We start from the raw sequence: 17,500 nt of genomic DNA, 5'->3' as shown, positions 1-17,500 counted from the left end.
GAGAGAGGGATGAAGAAGGAGGGGAGGGAGGGAGGGAAGGATGGAAAAGGAGGGGAGGGAGGGGAGGATAAAAAGGAGGGGAGGGAGAGAGGATGAAGAAGGAGGGGAGGGAGGGAGGGAAGGATGGAAAAGGAAGGGAAGGATGGAAAAGGAGGGGAGGGAGGGAGGGAAGGATGGAAAAGGAGGGGAGGGAGGGAGGGAAGGATGGAAAAGGAGGGGAGGGAGGGAGGGAAGGATGGAAAAAGAGGGGAGGGAGGGAGGGAAGGATGGAAAAAGAGGGGAGGGAGGGAGGGAAGGATGGAAAAGGAGGGGAGGGAGGGAAGGATAAAAAGGAGGGGAGGGAGAGAGGGATGAAAAAGGAGGGGAGGGAGGGAAGGATAAAAAGGAGGGGAGGGAGAGAGGGATAAAAGGGAGGGGAGGGAGGGAAGGATAAAAAGAAGGGGAGGGAGGGAGGGAAGGATAAAAAGGAGGGGAAGGAGGGAAGGAAAATAAGGAGGAGAGAAGGAGGGAGGGAAGGGTAAAAAAAGAGGGGAGGGAGGGAGGGAAGGAGGAAGGGAGGGATGAAAAAGGAACAGAGGAGGGAGGGAAGGATAAAAAGGAGGGGAGAGGGAGGTAAGGATAAAAAGAAGGGAGGGAGGGAAGGAAAGATGAAGGAGGGGAGGGAAGTTATCGTTCTTATCATCAATATCATCATTACCATTATCATCACTACAACTATAATTAATACTGTTATAATCATCATAGTCTATCATTTTTGTTATCTTATTTATTGGGGGATGAGGAAGAGATCAGGATAAAGGGTGGTAAGGGAAGGAAAAGTAGTAAGCTTGGATGTTATGACCTGGATTTTTGTTTTTTAACTGAGAACATGCTAAACTAATCCTTATTGTGGGTGAGAAAAGATGTTAAGTTTGTATACTGTGATCTTGATTTTTTTTTTTCATTGAGAACATGCTGTATTGGTCCTTATTGTGGGTTAGAATAGATGTTAAGTTTGGATGTTATGATTTGGATATTTGTTTTTAACTGAGAACAGGCTAAACTAGTCCTTATTGTGTTTGAGAATGGATGTCAAGTTTGTATGCTGTGATCTTGATTTTTTTTTTTATTGAGAACATGCTATATTGGTCTTTATTGTAAGTAATAGTAAATGTTAAGCTTGTATGTTATGATTTGGCGGTGATTTTTTTTATCAAGAACATGCTATACAAATAAGAATAATAAGAATTATGAGTGATGATGATAATGATAATGATAATTAGGATGATGATGATATTAATATGATACTGATATAAAAAAGCACATCACCCTATTATTGTGGATAATAATAGATTTTTTAATGGTATCGTTCATGATTCTGTGTCAGGAAGGGAAATACTACATTTACTGGATAATCACAGGTGAGAAGAGATTATCTTATAATATCACGTAATATCAGCACAGACTACATCTTACATTTACATAAAACCTTTGTATCTTCATGCGTTACCCAAATTTAGGCTAAATTTGCTAAAAGTTACATCGCAATGCAGATACCAAAAAAACAAAATGGCTAACTCTTTAAATAACTAAGAAACAGTTATAAACGATAGAATATAAACAAAACCACAGATCCCAATTCATAGTACTAAAACCTTTTCCACTGAAAAAACAAAAGAGCATTAGGATCCCTTTATAACTAAGAAAAAGGATTATCCCAACCCTCTGTCCAACAGTTATAAACGATAGAATATAAACAAAACAACAAATCCCAGTTCACAGTACTAAAGCCTTTTCCACCGAAAAACAAAAACAAAAGAGCATCAGGATCCCTTTATAACTAAGGAAAAGGATTATCCCAACCCTCTGTCTGCTTAATATCCGATGATCAAAGTCTCGTGAGTTCGCTGAAGGTCACAGTGCGAGGCGTTCGTGTTTCTGCCAAAGATCTTTATTGATTTTAGGTTTCGGCGTCGATAACTGACTCTTTTTTTCTCTTCCTTATTACTTGTAGTGTTCTTTATTTCTTTTTTTTTCGATTCTGGCGTCCTATATCTATATCAGTTTTAGGTTTCTGCGTGGATAACTGTCTCTTTTTTTTCTTTCTTATTGTATTGTTCTATATTTCTTTTTTTCCGTTTCTGGTGTCCTATATCTACACTGATTTTAGGTTTATGCGGCGATAAGTGTCTTTTTATTGCTTATATTCTTCTGTAATCCTTTTTTATCTCCGGCCTTCCTTATCTACGTTTATTTTTTATTTTTATTTTATCTTTTTTTTTTTTTGGGGGGGGGGGCGGCAATACCTTTCTTTAATATTGCTCGTATAGTTTTTCTTTTTTTTTAACCTTTTAATACCCAGCTAATTTTAGGTTTCTGAATCGATATCTATTTTTCTCCTTGCCTTTTCTTCAATTCTGGCTTCCCCTCTCCCTTTCTTTTCTTTTTTTTGGGGGGGGGTGTAGATCGTGAGTGATGCTAATGTCGAATTACCCTTTATTAAAGTTCAAGTTAGATTTCGGTTGGGTAATTATGTTAAGCGTCTTTGATATTGTCCTAGATAATAGAGAAGAGTTGTTTAACTTTGATTATGAGGTAAATTGTAGTAATGATAATGATAAAAGTAATAATAATAATAGTGATGATGATGATGATGATGAGGAGGAGGAGGAGGAGGAGGAGGAGGATTATAATAATAAAAACAATAGTAATAACAATGATAATGATAATAATGATAACAATATTGATGATGATGATAATAATAACAATATTGATAATAATAGTAATGATAAAACTAATCATTATCATCGTTACAATAATATTGATAATAATAATAATAATAATGTAACAACAACGACAATAATAATGATAAGGAAAATTGTGATAATGACAAGTGAATGAATAATAATGATGTGATATTGATAATGATCTTGATAATTGAATAGCAACAATAATAACAGACATTAAGTACATATTTGCCAAGAAACCACCTCCTTCCAAAAAAAAGACAACAACAATAGTAATAATAAAATAATGAGGATAAACGAATATATGAATAAATAGAATGAAACCCAAACGAAAGACTTGAAAGATTTTTTGAAAAGATTTAGTTTCAAACCTATTTGTTACAATGGATATTCTTTGCTGTGACATACTGTATGTTCTATCTTGCTGCTAAATCTCCCCCTGTGTGCAAGGGATGGCCGGGGTGACCATCCACTGGCAGCGCGCGGGATCGAACGCAGGTCAGATTGCTAGACCAGCGCGTTGCCATCGCACCACACACCACACGAGGTTTGACCCAGGGTGACCTAACTCCCTCTCCCACGCCCACAGGTTGCTTGCACGAACTGGAAGCGGATGATGATGATCCTTTCTGGAAGGACGAACAAGACCGACCCGCTTGCTATCCGCTCCTACGTCCCGCACGTCGAGGGTGTGCTGCCAAGGCTCTCCTCGTCGCGGATGACGGTCAGTGAAGGATGGAAGGGATAGGGGATGAGTGAAGGATGGAAGGGATAGGGGATGAGTGAAGGATGGAAGGGATAGGGGATGGGTGAAGGATGGAAGGGATAGGGGATGGGTGAAGGATGGAAGGGATAGGGGATGGGTGAAGGATGGACGGGATGGGGGATGAGTGAAGGATGGAAGGGATAGGGGATGAGTGAAGGATGGAAGGGATAAGGGATGGGTGAAGGATGGAAGGGATAGGGGATGAGTGAAGGATGGAAGGGATAGGGGATGAGTGAAGGATGGAAGGGATAGGGGATGACTGAAGGATGGAAGGGATAGGGGATGACTGAAGGATGGAAGGGATAGGGGATGGGTGAAGGATGGAAGGGATAGGGGATGGGTGAAGGATGGAAGGGATAGGGGATGGGTGAAGGATGGAAGGGATAGGGGATGGGTGAAGGATGGAAGGGATTGGGGATGAGTGAAGGATGGAAGGGATAGGGGATGGGTGAAGGATGGACGGGATGGGGGATGAGTGAAGGATGGAAGGGATAGGGGATGAGTGAAGGATGCAAGGGATAAGGGATGGGTGAAGGATGGAAGGGATAGGGGATGAGTGAAGGATGGAAGGGAGAGGGGATGGGTGAAGGATGGACGGGATGGGGGATGAGTGAAGGATGGAAGGGATAGGGGATGAGTGAAGGATGGAAGGGATAAGGGATGGGTGAAGGATGGAAGGGATAGGGGATGAGTGAAGGATGGAAGGGATAGGGGATGAGTGAAGGATGGAAGGGATAGGGGATGAGTGAAGGATGGAAGGGATAGGGGATGACTGAAGGATGGAAGGGATAGGGGATGGGTGAAGGATGGAAGGGATAGGGGATGGGTGAAGGATGGAAGGGATAGGGGATGGGTGAAGGATGGAAGGGATAGGGGATGGGTGAAGGATGGAAGGGATAGGGGATGAGTGAAGGATGGAAGGGATAGGGGATGAGTGAAGGATGGAAGGGATAGGGGATGGGTGAAGGATGGAAGGGATAGGGGGTGGGTGAAGGATGGAAGGGATGGGGGATGGGTGAAGGATGGAAGGGATTGGGGATGAGTGAAGGATGGAAGGGATAGGGGATGAGTGAAGGATGGAAGGGATAGGGGATGAGTGAAGGATGGAAGGGATAGGGGATGAGTGAAGGATGGAAGGGATAGGGGATGAGTGAAGGATGGAAGGGATAGGGGATGAGTGAAGGATGGAAGGGATAGGGGATGAGTGAAGGATGGAAGGGATAGGGGATGAGTGAAGGATGGAAGGGATAGGGGATGAGTGAAGGATGGAAGGGATAGGGGATGAGTGAAGGATGGAACGGATAGGGGTGACTGAAGGATGCAAGGGATAGGGGATGACTGAAGGATGGAAGGGATAAGGGATGAGTGAAGGATGAAAGGGATAGGGGATGAGTGAAGGATGGAAGGGATAGGTGATGGGTGAAGGATGGAAGGGATTGGGGATGAGTGAAGGATAGAAGGGATAGGGGATGACTGAAGGATGGAAGGGATAGGGGATGGGTGAGGGATGGAAGGGATAGGGGATGAGTGAAGGATGGAAGGGATAGGGGATGAGTGAAGGATGGAAGGGATAAGGGATGAGTGAAGGATGGAAGGGATAGGGGATGAGTGAAGGATGGAAGGGATAGGGGATGAGTGAAGGATGGAAGGGATAGGGGATCAGTGAAGGATGGAAGGGATAGTGGATGAGTGAAGGATGGAAGGGATAGGGGATGAGTGAAGGATGGAAGGGATAGGGGATGAGTGAAGGATGGAAGGGATAGGGGATGAGTGAAGGATGGAAGGGATAGGGGATGAGTGAAGGATGGAAGGGATAGGGGATGAGTGAAGGATGGAAGGGATAGGGGATGGGTGAAGGATGGAAGGGATAGGGGATGAGTGAAGGATGGAAGGGATAGGGGATGAGTGAAGGATGGAAGGGATAGGGGATGAGTGAAGGATGGAAGGGATAGGGGATGGGGGAAGGATGGAAGGGATAGGGGATGAGTGAAGGTTGGAAGGGATAGGGGATGAGTGAAGGATGGAAGGGATAGGGGATGAGTGAAGGATGGAAGGGATAGGGGATGAGTGAAGGATGGAAGGGATAGGGGATGAGTGAAGGATGGAAGGGATAGGGGATGAGTGAAGGATGGAAGGGATAGGGGATGAGTGAAGGATGGAAGGGATAGGGGATGAGTGAAGGATGGAAGGGATAGGGGATGAGTGAAGGATGGAAGGGATAGGGGATGAGTGAAGGATGGAAGGGATAGGGGATGAGTGAAGGATGGAAGGGATAGGGGATGAGTGAAGGATGGAAGGGATAGGGGATGAGTGAAGGATGGAAGGGATAGGGGATGAGTGAAGGATGGAAGGGATAGGGGATGAGTGAAGGATGGAAGGGATAGGGGATGAGTGAAGGATGGAAGGGATAGGGGATGAGTGAAGGATGGAAGGGATAGGGGATGAGTGAAAGATAGAAAGGATAGGGGATGAGTGAAGGATGGAAGGGATAGGGGATGAGTGAAAGATAGAAAGGATAGGGGATGAGTGAAGGATGGAAGGGATAGGGGATGAGTGAAGGATGGAAGGGATAGGCGATGAGTGAAGGATGGAAGGGATAGGGGATGAGTGAAGGATGGCGAGGGTGATAAGTGGACAGGAAGTGAGGGACGAAAGGCTGATAGGTGGATAGGAAGTGTGGAAGGTCGAGGCTCTGCTTTCATTCAAGGTCATATATTAAAAGGGATAGATTATAAGTGGATTATAAGTCGAAGTTTTTTTTTCAAGGTCAGTTGTTGAAAAAGGATAAATTATAAGTGGATTGGTAGAGAGGGACATCAGGGCTATGTTCTTTTGCTGGGTCAAAGGTCAAAGAGGATAGATTATGTGGACAGGAATTTAAGGACGCCGAGGGTCTGTTCTATTACTGGGTCAAAGGTTAAAACGGATAGATGATAAGTGGATAGGAACTGAGAAAGGTCGAGGTTCGGTTTTCCTTCAAGGTCAAATACGAAAAGGGATAGATGATGTGGGCAGGAAGTGAGGAACATGACCTCTTATCTCATGGTCAGAGGTTCAGTGAGATAAATGTTAACGTAGAGAAAGGGTCAACCAAGTTTTTTTCTTTCTTTATTTCTTTTTTTACTTTTTAGGTCAGAGATTAAAGAAAAAAATATAATAGGGTAGAGAGTAAGGCTCGGTGAAGTCAAAGGCTTTCTCTTTCCTCCTGGTCAATTGGGTCAAAGGTCAGGCAAGTAGCAAAGGGGTAAAGAATCGATAGGAAGGAATGCAAGTCCGTGTTCTACCCCCGCCCCGGGTCAAAGGTCGCTGATTGATGGGATTGATGAAAGCAAAAGGTCAGGTCAAGCTGTGGATGGCTTTAGTCTGAGATTTTTATTTCCAGTGAGGTTTGGATTTTGATAAATTGTCAATATCAAAAACATAGATAATAATGGGGATAAAAAGCGAATTAAATGGATAGGATATTTTTATGCAATGTAAGGGTTCAGGTCATGTTGCGTCGACAGTCAACAAAACTGAAATGTCAAGTTTTTTTTCTGAATTAAAGATAAAGGTACAGGAAATTATAAAGGGATAAAAAAATGTATACATGGTTGGATTATACGAATATCTATGAAGGTGGGACGTAAATGCATTGTTCTCTCCAACTCAATTTTAAAAGGGTTTATAATTATGCAGTAGAATAGAGGGAGTGATGGTATTGTGTGAAGTCAAGGTTTAGTCTAATTAGTAATCTATTTTTCTTTTTTAAGTTACAGAGGTAATAGAGTACTTGGTTTGTAAATGAATATAACTAACTAACAGTTGTATTTGTGAGCCTGAAGAAGATTTGTAGCAGTGGTATTTTGATTATTTAATCATGCATGCATTTATTTATGTATGCATTGATTCCTTCATTCACTTTGGCTACTCTTCGTTTCCTCTACACCACGACAGAGTGTTTCTCTTTACTATTTTCACTCTCGTAGCTACTGCCTTTATCACATCCTTCTTTCCGTCCCTTACAATGGTTTCCGGTTCGCCTTCCAGAGCTCGCTGCTCCATCACAAACTCCGAACGTACACCAAGTTCCTGTTCGTGCGCCACCCCGTGGAGCGCCTCGTCTCCGCCTACAGGAACAAGCTGGTCATCAACTCGACGTCGGCGGCCGACTTCAAGCGCAGGTACGGCATCAAGATCCTGAAGAAGTTCCGCAAGGGGGACGCCGTGCAGAACATCTCGAAGACGGGCCACGGCGTCACCTTCGCAGAGTTCGTCTCGTACCTGATCGAGAAGCGCCACGAGAGCCCGCAGAGCATGAACGAGCACTGGGCGCCGTACGTGGAGCTGTGCCACCCGTGCTTCATCAAGTACAACATCATCGGCAAGTACGAGACGCTGGAGGAGGACGCCGAGTACGTGCTGAGGAAGATCGGAGCGCCGCCCTCGCTGCACTTCCCGCCGCTGGTCACGTCCAAGACGACCGCGCTCGTCGAGGCGCACATGAACACGCTCACGCCCGAGCTCAGGAAGAAGCTCTACAACGCCTACCAGCTCGATTTCAAGCTCTTCGGGTACGATTATGTGAAGGAGAAAGATTATGTGACTCAAGAAAATGGCAGTTAGTGCTTTTGGACATTTGAAAGCTTTCTTTCTTTTCAAAACACTTGGATTTACGGATGAGTCGATGCGTTGCGAAAGCCGATTTCTTTGTACAGCTATATTATATATATACACACAGATGATTTTCCTGGATATCCCAGTGCCATTTTTTGCTGATAGGTGATAGAAATCCGACTTCCGTTCTACTGCCGATTTTATAATTTTCACAAATAACGACAGCATCTCTCCTTCACCATATTCGTTAATGATATTCAGTGCCCAAGCTCAAACCTACGTGTTAACCCCTTCTCGAAAATCTGACATCAGTTACGAGGCACGCCAATAATTAAGAAAATCATGTGTGATGTTTGAAATCGAGGTAACGATAGCTGGTATCTTTCACTTAGCCAGAAAATTGTCATTAGTTTTCGGTGTTGGAAAGACGGGACAACTACCATACGTTTGGTACAGTATTGCGGGTCTGCATTCACCATCTGATGAAGGATGAAGTCTGTTGCTGTTAGTGCAACATTTCTGTAAGATGTCACAGCCTTAAGAATTGGAAGTGGCACGATATGTAACGGAAGTCTTTCATGCACACTATCAACCACTGAAGACATTAAACAACGAACAGGAATTTAAACAATACCCTTGTTTCCCATTAGGAACATTAGGTTTATTCACAACATTATTGGAAGCGTAGATAATGGTTTCCTAAGTATGGTAGTTGGGCCAAACCCTGCGTAAAATCAAAATTAATTTTTGGAAGATAAATTATAGGATACTGCAGCGTGCATAATTTTCGTGGCAAGGAAAGGGTCACGTGATCCACGTTGTGAAGAACAATTTTGTGCAAGTAAATACGTAAAGAGAACTTGAGCATCTATTTTCATGCAGCTGTGTGAACCATTCATGGAGATGCCGCAGTTGTTCTCTTTTTAATGTCCTTTTTTAAATCCTTACTTGGCAACAATTTCCACGAAGGTTTAAAGAAAAAACGGCGTATATTTACCACTAGTCTCTTCCGCTGCCAGGTACCATTCTATCGAAACTGAAAGGGAAAGAAAAGGGAAGAAACCCAAGACCTTAACGACACGCGGTACAAAAGACATATACGGGTGCAGAATATTCACACACGTGGAGTTCTGGTTTGTTATCTCTTTCATATAAAAGCAATAATTGACGATGGAAATGCGTTAATAAGTGTTACCGCTGCCAGAGACTTGTGTGTGATTTACTATAAAGTGTTTATTTTCTTGTGACGATCCGCGGACGAGAGCCTAAGAAGAAAAGTTTTGAAGACAGGGTTATTCGTTTGTTCCCTTCCAGAGAGGCTTCCTTGGAATGAAGCCTCTTCGGTTGGGTCTTTATGCTTTGTTCTATAAAGTGGAAAAACTAAATCGTAAGTGAAATGGCAGAAAATCATAACAAAACTCGAATTGTGCATTGTACTTTTGTTTGCCATTATATGTAAAAAAACGAAAATCGTAATTACTGGGTCATATTTTGATTAAATGTTACGTAATTATGCCAACTGGTCATTAGATCAGTTCCCTACGCAGATGATCCATTAAGGAGCATCTGTTAAGAGTCAGGCGTAGTACTTACAAAATACTGACAGAACACAAGCCTGTTTTACTCTTAGTATATTTGCATGTGTGTACTCAGTCAGATCTTATATTAACCTCTTCAACTTGTAACCTACTCGGTTAATTTTTCTCATCTGTTTATCGATTAGAAAAAAATATTTTTGATTAATCGAATGTTCACGATATAACGAACGAAGGCAGAGTTGTGTGTAGTCGATGTAATCTGTGATAATTGCGTGACTTAATGAGGTGGCGAAAGGAGTTCTATAAATTTCTTGTAAAAAATATTAATGTGGGAGAAAGTACACTCGGTGTTGTATCTTTGTAACAATGTCCCCTCTCAACCTATGACAATACAGTAAAAAAAACTATATATATATAAATACAAATAACAGATACTGAGAAGCCAAGTCAAAATTGCCTATCCTCGCCAAAACAAAGCGAGAGATATAACGGCATGACTTGAAATTAAAGTGATGAATGTCAGCATCATGAACATTGTAAGCATAAGAACAACTCTTATACTAATATCTCTTACACGCTATTTTACATTGTTTTCTCCATGCAGCAATTTGGTTGATAAATGTTAATTCCAATCATACTGCAGCCGATGCCCATAGCTGAAAGGATTTTAACTAGAGGCTAACGAATGCTCTACCAACTTAAGGCTACAGCGATACTTCTATAATTAATAGTTAGTTTCAGCTGCCTCAGCGTAACAGGCCCTGCTCCTTTATGCGAAAGTCTAGTGCTGTTTGGGAGTGGCTGTGGTTATTCTCTGGGTATTGAGGTTGTGTGTGTGTTCCAGAGCGCTAGCTGTTGTTGTCTGCGAGTGCGAGCTGCCTATGGTTTTCCCGTGTTTTTTTTTTTTTTTTCTTTCTTTCTTTCTCCTGTTAGAAAACTGGTGTTGTTCCGATGTGTAAGGCCGCCAGCTGATGTAATTCATAATCGCACATGCATGGAAATCCTGTAAAGCGTCCAGTCTCAGGGAAGAGAACAATTGGCAACTTAACACAAACTTCGAAGTACTCCGATTCGCAAAGCTCTTTGGAAAAGGAAGGATCAAATCATGTTAAGCAATAAAGATTCTGTATTTCAGAATACCAGATATAAGTAAACAAAAGAATTAGGTATCAGATGATTTCAATAAGAAACGAGGGATGGTTATACCACAGACTTGGCAAATCGTACTACTCCAGAAAACAAGGTGAGTTGCCAGTAATTTTTTCCTCTGAGGTTGGGTGCAGTTACATTGGATTTTAACCAAAAATCAGCTGGTCAGTGAACATATTGACGTGTGTGCCCCGGCGAATGTGGAGGCATCAGATCATTATGCTTAAGAGTTCCAGTTACTAAAGTTTAAGAATGCTGAAGCTGAAGTTTTATAAGAACACCAGCACATTCAAAAGTTAATGCTGTTTGAGTAAAGATAGAAAAAAAAAACGTATTATTAAAAAATAGCTGTTGATCAAGGCAGTCTTCGGGAGTCTGTGAAATTACTTCGACGGAGAGTATGTAATAAGATATGTAAGGAAAAAAATGTCCTACGAACACTTCATTCTCCACAAAAAATCCGTTTATACCACCGTTGACACTCTCGAATCTGCCTTTTTAACCTACAGCTCTAGTTGATCTTCCATAATTATAGATTCAGATGATCTTTCAGCCATATTTCCAGATATTAAGCCCAATAGTTCCAAAACGAAGGTCCTATGATAATAAATAGTTCCAGATAAGGTTCCCTGAACACTAGTCCTGTCATCCAGGTCATGTACTTAAGCTATAGTTCCAGATAATTTTTTAAGTACGTAATTCCAGATGATCTATAAGCAATAGTGTCAGATGATTATTTTTAAGCAGTAGTTTCAGATAATCTTTAAATAGTTCCAATTTACGACTGTTAAGCCATAGTGTAAGACGTCGACAGTCTATAAACGACATTACCATGCAAGAGTTCATAAGCAATAGCACCATGCAATGGTTCATACACAATAGATCCATCTTATCTTCCGCAGGCAATAGTTAAACCTAGTGGTCCATGTTTTAACAGCTCTTTTAAGTGGGGCTTTCTCAGTGGGACGATGCCCGCTGGTAGTTCGCCCTGCTGTCGCCTCGTGATAGTGGCATGCTGAGTGGGAAGGAAGAGGAAGAGGTGGTATACCCTTGTACGTGTTAAGTCAGACCTTCAGATGGCTTCTCCAAGACTGTCGACTGAGGAGACATTGTGAGCTGAATTATTCAGTTCAAGAGGTAATGTGTGCCTTATCTCTTGATTAATACAATACATACGACATACTCACATAGAGAGCACAGACGCACACGCGCTCGAACGTATATACACACGAGGAAAGACACTTTCACACACACACACACACACACACACACACACACACACACACACACACACACACACACACACACACACACACACACACACACACACACACACACACACTCACATACACTTAGAAACCCAACCGCACGCACAGAGTAAATAGTGTCTGCACAACTGATAATAATCTATTGGCTCCAACTCGAAAATTGTTCCTGACGGAGGCACGCCGCGTGGTGCCCGTTGTGAACGAAACCCTACTGGCTGCAGACGAGCAAAAGCAACGATCTGTAGGCGAGCGTAGGTAACCTCACCATCAACCAGGTAATCTGCCAGGTAAGGAGTCGGGGATCCACCTTTTCCGAGCCCCAAGTGAAGACATATCGCATGGGAGACAGGTTGCAAAACATCGTCAATGTGACTGCTACACTGCACTTCATCGAGAACCATCTGTGATAATAATGTGTGCTCATCCTACAACTCAATGATAAATGACGTATGATGTTAGAGGAAAAATTATTATACAGTGTCTTAGGTTTCACAATAGTGACGTGAAGCCCCTTCGATGTTTTAACCACAATCAGCATTAATTATCTCGGTGACATGTGCTTTTATCAACTTTTTTCACTGAATTCCCCCTTGCCATGTGTGTAAGATTGTTTGTTATTCCCCTGTAATGACAAAGGTGGGAGAACGAACGTATTTTTATTTCATGTTTTGTTTTGTTTCTTAATTTTATATGTATATATTTGTTCTTAAATTCAATAACTCCTTTCTCTATTGCCTGTGAGCATGTTGAAAGTACTGGAGTTCTTTAGGTCCATTTTATTTTTTCTAAACTATAACAAAATACTTCTTTTGTGGAAACCTGTAATTTTTGTCCCACTCGAAAGTGGCTGCTCCCCCCCCCCCTTACAACCTTTCTCCTTTTTTCAGTTTATTAAAGTAATAGATATTCAAATACAGTAAGTGACGACCTATGAATCCCGCCACCAAGGAAAAGAAAGTAATACTAACACGCACATCATTCTGGCTGGATCAGGAATTCTACACGCAGAGTTTTCCCGCCATTTTCACGGGGGAAAAGAAATGGAATTAGGGATGGCATCTTCCTGGTGACTTAGGTTAGACTAATTAACGCACAAAAGAATTCGTTCAACTGTAATATAGACATAAAGTATGCCTTTCCATATGAGGACAACATATGTAGCCTTATGCTTTGCTTATAAGCAACTGTATTTCTCTTTCAAGCAGATTTTTTTCATATTGGTATAATAAAGAGAACCAAGCCATTGATTTCGCTCATTAACCTTCATTTGTTTTTGGGTTATGCTCACGTTGTAATAACTTTAAAGACAATTTTTTAAAGAAAAAAAGGTATTGATCACTTCTTGGGATTTTGTAACTGCTATGTTAAAGAGGATGAATTAATATCGTTAATTAAAAAAATAATAAAAATAAAAAAATTAAATAAATGAGAGAATGAAATAGAGAATCTAAATTCACTGTTTCATGAATGATGTGAACAATATTTTTTTTCATAAAGACAAACAAAGAATATGATATACGTAATAAAACAAATTATAAAATATGCTTAAACATCTCGTTGAAAAAAGTTTCGTCATAAAATCATCATTAACTTAAATGAGCGAAGATAAAAATATTCAACGAAGATGACTGAACGAGTTTGAGTAATAATGATAAATAATAGATATTTGAAGCAATAGAAAAATGTCACAGAAAACGGTATTTTTATTCAATATCAACTGAAATAATGCCATATTGAGGACGAAACACGGTATTAGAGTAAACCTTCGGTACGGATAGAAGATAAATATGTATTTATTTTACACGTACTGTATATAAGGCTGATATTGCAATTATGACATGTGCTTTAAATATTCATGTGTATATCCACGAGATTCTCAGCATGTTTGTTCATTTCCCTAGAGTTAAATGCACTGTTTAATCTAAAGTGGGTAACTTTATACGATCGCTGGTTAAGGATTCCTCCTTATTTAGAAAATTCCTTTTAAGGGGTGTAAAAATGTCAAAGTCACAACTCCTGTATAAACAAGGCTATCAGATCAAACACCTGGAGTTTTTCTTAAGTAATTCCTTCAAGTGAATACATCTGAACGAATTCTTCCATATGAAGATAACGTATAACTTTCACATTCATACATCTGATCTGATTCTTTCAAAACAATCGCCCCTGATATAATTCCTTTAAACAAACATATGTGTAAATATCGTAAATGTTATTTCTAAGAATAAATGTTTGTTTATAGAGAAGCAAACAAAATGAAAAAAAACTTTAAAAATACATAGTTTTACGTATTCTGCATTAGTCTATTTCTCCACTGGCTTGTCTGCTTAAATATAGCATTTGGATAATGATATGCATCGACTTTACATATGACTCTTTATTCATAATGACTATATCAAACCATCTCAAGGTTTCTCAGAATACTGTATTACTTTAGGGCATGTATACACATACATATATATATATACATATATATATGTAATCTAAATAAGGTTCCTATGGTGATAGCCAAATATTTCAAAATCGTCCCGGTATATTTCGATGAGGTCGCGCTGCTGCTCTTCTGAAAGCATGTCGAAATAGGACTCGACAAAGCCCGTCGTCTTCGAGGGAATTATTTCAGGAAAGTGAAGGTTCGGAGGCGCTCCCACTTTCCTGAGGATGTATTCGGAATCCTCGGCTAGGGTCTCGTACTTCCCTATAATCTGGTACCTGTGGATAAAAATTGGCTTGGTAACTAATAGAGGTATGGTACTTGTGGATGGTGACGTGGTAGCTAACAGAGGTATGGTACCTGTATATAAAGATATAAGAACTGACAGTGGTATGGTACTTGTGAATGGTGACATGGTAACTAACAGACGTACGGTACTTGTAAATAAAAAAAATATATATAGGAATTAATTATGATATGCTACTTGCGAATAAAGGTGACATGGTAACTAAGAGGGTATGGTACCTGTAAATAAATATATAGAAACTGACAGTGGTATGGTAACTGAAAATAATGGTATGTTAACAGAGGTATGGTACCTGTAAATAATGATATAGGAACTAATAGACATATGGTTCTTGCGAATAAAGGTGACATGGGAACTAAGAGAGTTATGATACCTGTAAATAAAGATAATATGGGAACTAACAATGGAATGATAATTGAGAATAACGGTAACACAGTAACTAACAGATATGGTACCTATAACCAAAGATGATATGGGAACTAACAGTGGTATGGTATCTGTGAACAAAGGTGGTATGGGAACAAACAGTGATGAATAAAGATGACATGGTAATTAGCAGTGAATAAAGGTGACAGGGCAACTAACAGGTGTCTGGTTTCCTGTGAGTAAAGACGATATGGTAGCTAACAGGGGTATGATACCAGTCAATAAAGATATTTCAATTAAAGAATGCACTATAAATCGAATGGCGAAAGACAATTTGCACTATTATCGATTTCTCTTACATTTAACCATTCTTTATACCATATGCTATAACTTAGGTATAATATAAGGGCATAAGTACACAAATAATCAAAGGAATAAGAAGTCAAAGTCGGTCCAAAGAGAACAAAGACCCCAGGCAGCACTCACCTGACCGCGCAGGGATGGCACATATCTGACACCGGCGCCCAGTGCTCATTAAGCTGGCTCCGCTTCGTGTCAATTAGGTACGACACGAACTCGGGGAATTTGACCCCATCGCCCGTGGCAGGGACTTGAGCTGGGTCAATCCCCTGTCGGTATTTCTTTATGATTTTGACGCCAAAGCGCTTTTTGAAATAGGCTGAGGAGGTATAATTTTTCTGGAACTTATTCCTAAACGCCGACAGGACGCGCTCGATCGGGTGGCGGACAAACAGGAACTTGGTGTAGGTCTGCAAGCGATGGCGTATAGCGTCGGGCTGGAAGGGAGCACGACGGCAAGGATTAATATGTATGTAGGATTTAATATCCTGATCATTATATCTAAGTATGAAACTCTCAATATGGATCACACACACACACACACACACACACACACACACACACACACACACACACACACACACACACACACACACACACACACACACACACATATATATAACAGAGTCAGAGTCTCAATTCTTATTATGTCATAAAAACACAATTAAAAAGTTCTAATAAAAACATGCGATAGCGGAAAAAAATCCCAGACACTGTCATGTTATCAAAGGACACAATTCTTTTAATGGTTTTACGAAAAAAACGAAAAAAAAAGATGACTTGCATCAGGTGCACAGATAAAAAAACAAAAGAAATTAGTAAATACATTATGTAGGTAGGTAGGTAAGCATGCATATATGTATGTATATGTATGTATATATGTATATATATATGTATGTATATATGTAAGTATTATGTACACATGTGTATATGTATGTACTTAAACATGCGTATGTATTGGATTGGATCCTGGACTTAATGATTACTTAGGATAACTTTAATAATAATTCCTGTGTATAAAAAATAAGGTTAGAGAGAGGCCTAACTTTCAGGCTCCGAGAGAATCGTCACCTCTCTTGGCCCACAGTTTCCCCCGCAGAGCCGTGGCCTTGAAGATGACGCGCACTCTGTGTGTGTGTGTGTGTGTGTGTGTGTGTGTGTGTGTGTGTGTGTGTGTGTGTGTGTGTGTGTGTGTGTGTGTGTGTGTGTGTGTGTGTGTGTGTGTGTGTGTGTGTGTGTGTGTGTGTGTGTGTGTGTGTCTATGTGTCTGTATGTGTGTGTCTTTATGTGTCTATGTGTCTGTATGTGTGTCTATGTGTCTGTATGTGTCTATGTGTCTGTATGTGTCTATGTGTCTGTATGTGTGTCTATGTGTCTGTATGTGTGCCTATGTGTCTATATGTGTGTCTATGTGTCTGTATGTGTGTCTATGTGTCTATATGTGTGTCTATGTGTCTGTATGTGTGTCTATGTGTCTGTGTATGTGTGTCTATGCGTCTGTCTGTCTGTGTGTTCTTGCATTCTCGCCCGTAATTGCATCTGAATGTCCAACTTTATTTATATCATCATCTTCAATTACGCCTCCAAGTCCGTCCACTTTTGCACGCGCGTCCCACTTACCTCTAACTGGCTAAGCTTAGTGAAGACGTTCATTCTGTGCACGCTGTCTGAGCGAATCGATAAGGGCGAAGTCTCGTTAGTTCTGCCTGTGAGGATGAGCATTACCCGTTTCCAGTTGGTACACGCCACCTGTGGGAAAGGAATCGCGTGAGTTAAAGAAATAAGGAATATTAAAATACACTGATTGATCTAAGATAAGGAATATATTTATGATAAGTTACTGAGTAGTTTAAAATACACTGATTGATCTAAGATAAGAAAGATATTTATGATACGCGTGAGTTAATGAGTTACTGAATAGTCTAGAATACACTGATTGATTTAAGATAAGGAATATATTTATGATAAGTTGCTGAATAGTCTAGAATAC

At 40.7% G+C, this 17,500-nt stretch overlaps 2 protein-coding genes across 5 annotated transcripts in view; one reads left to right on the top strand and one right to left on the bottom strand.

Annotated features, from left to right (window-relative positions):
• The window catches only part of LOC113821467 (carbohydrate sulfotransferase 11), a 52,931-nt gene extending 39,651 nt beyond the window's left edge, over positions 1-13,280 (top strand). For both annotated transcript variants that reach the window (XM_070133047.1, XM_070133046.1), the window contains exons 4-5: positions 3,316-3,450; positions 7,522-13,280. In XM_070133047.1, coding sequence (XP_069989148.1) covers positions 3,316-3,450; positions 7,522-8,097 — 711 coding nt within the window. In that variant the 3' untranslated portion in view covers positions 8,098-13,280. The remainder of the gene's footprint in view (positions 1-3,315; positions 3,451-7,521) is intronic.
• A 1,125-nt stretch (positions 13,281-14,405) lies between these two features.
• Positions 14,406-17,500, bottom strand: part of LOC113821452 (carbohydrate sulfotransferase 11) — a 40,665-nt gene continuing 37,570 nt past the window's right edge. For all 3 annotated transcript variants that reach the window (XM_070133032.1, XM_027373964.2, XM_027373963.2), the window contains exons 4-6: positions 17,131-17,259; positions 15,637-15,947; positions 14,406-14,755 (exon numbers count right to left, since the gene is read on the bottom strand). In XM_070133032.1, coding sequence (XP_069989133.1) covers positions 14,527-14,755; positions 15,637-15,947; positions 17,131-17,259 — 669 coding nt within the window. In that variant the 3' untranslated portion in view covers positions 14,406-14,526. The remainder of the gene's footprint in view (positions 14,756-15,636; positions 15,948-17,130; positions 17,260-17,500) is intronic.

This window comes from Penaeus vannamei, chromosome 18, assembly GCF_042767895.1.
Source record: "Penaeus vannamei isolate JL-2024 chromosome 18, ASM4276789v1, whole genome shotgun sequence".
Lineage (NCBI taxonomy): Eukaryota > Metazoa > Arthropoda > Malacostraca > Decapoda > Penaeidae > Penaeus > Penaeus vannamei.
The sequence above is the reverse complement of the archived record's forward strand: the minus strand, read 5'-3'. Positions and strand labels throughout refer to the sequence as shown.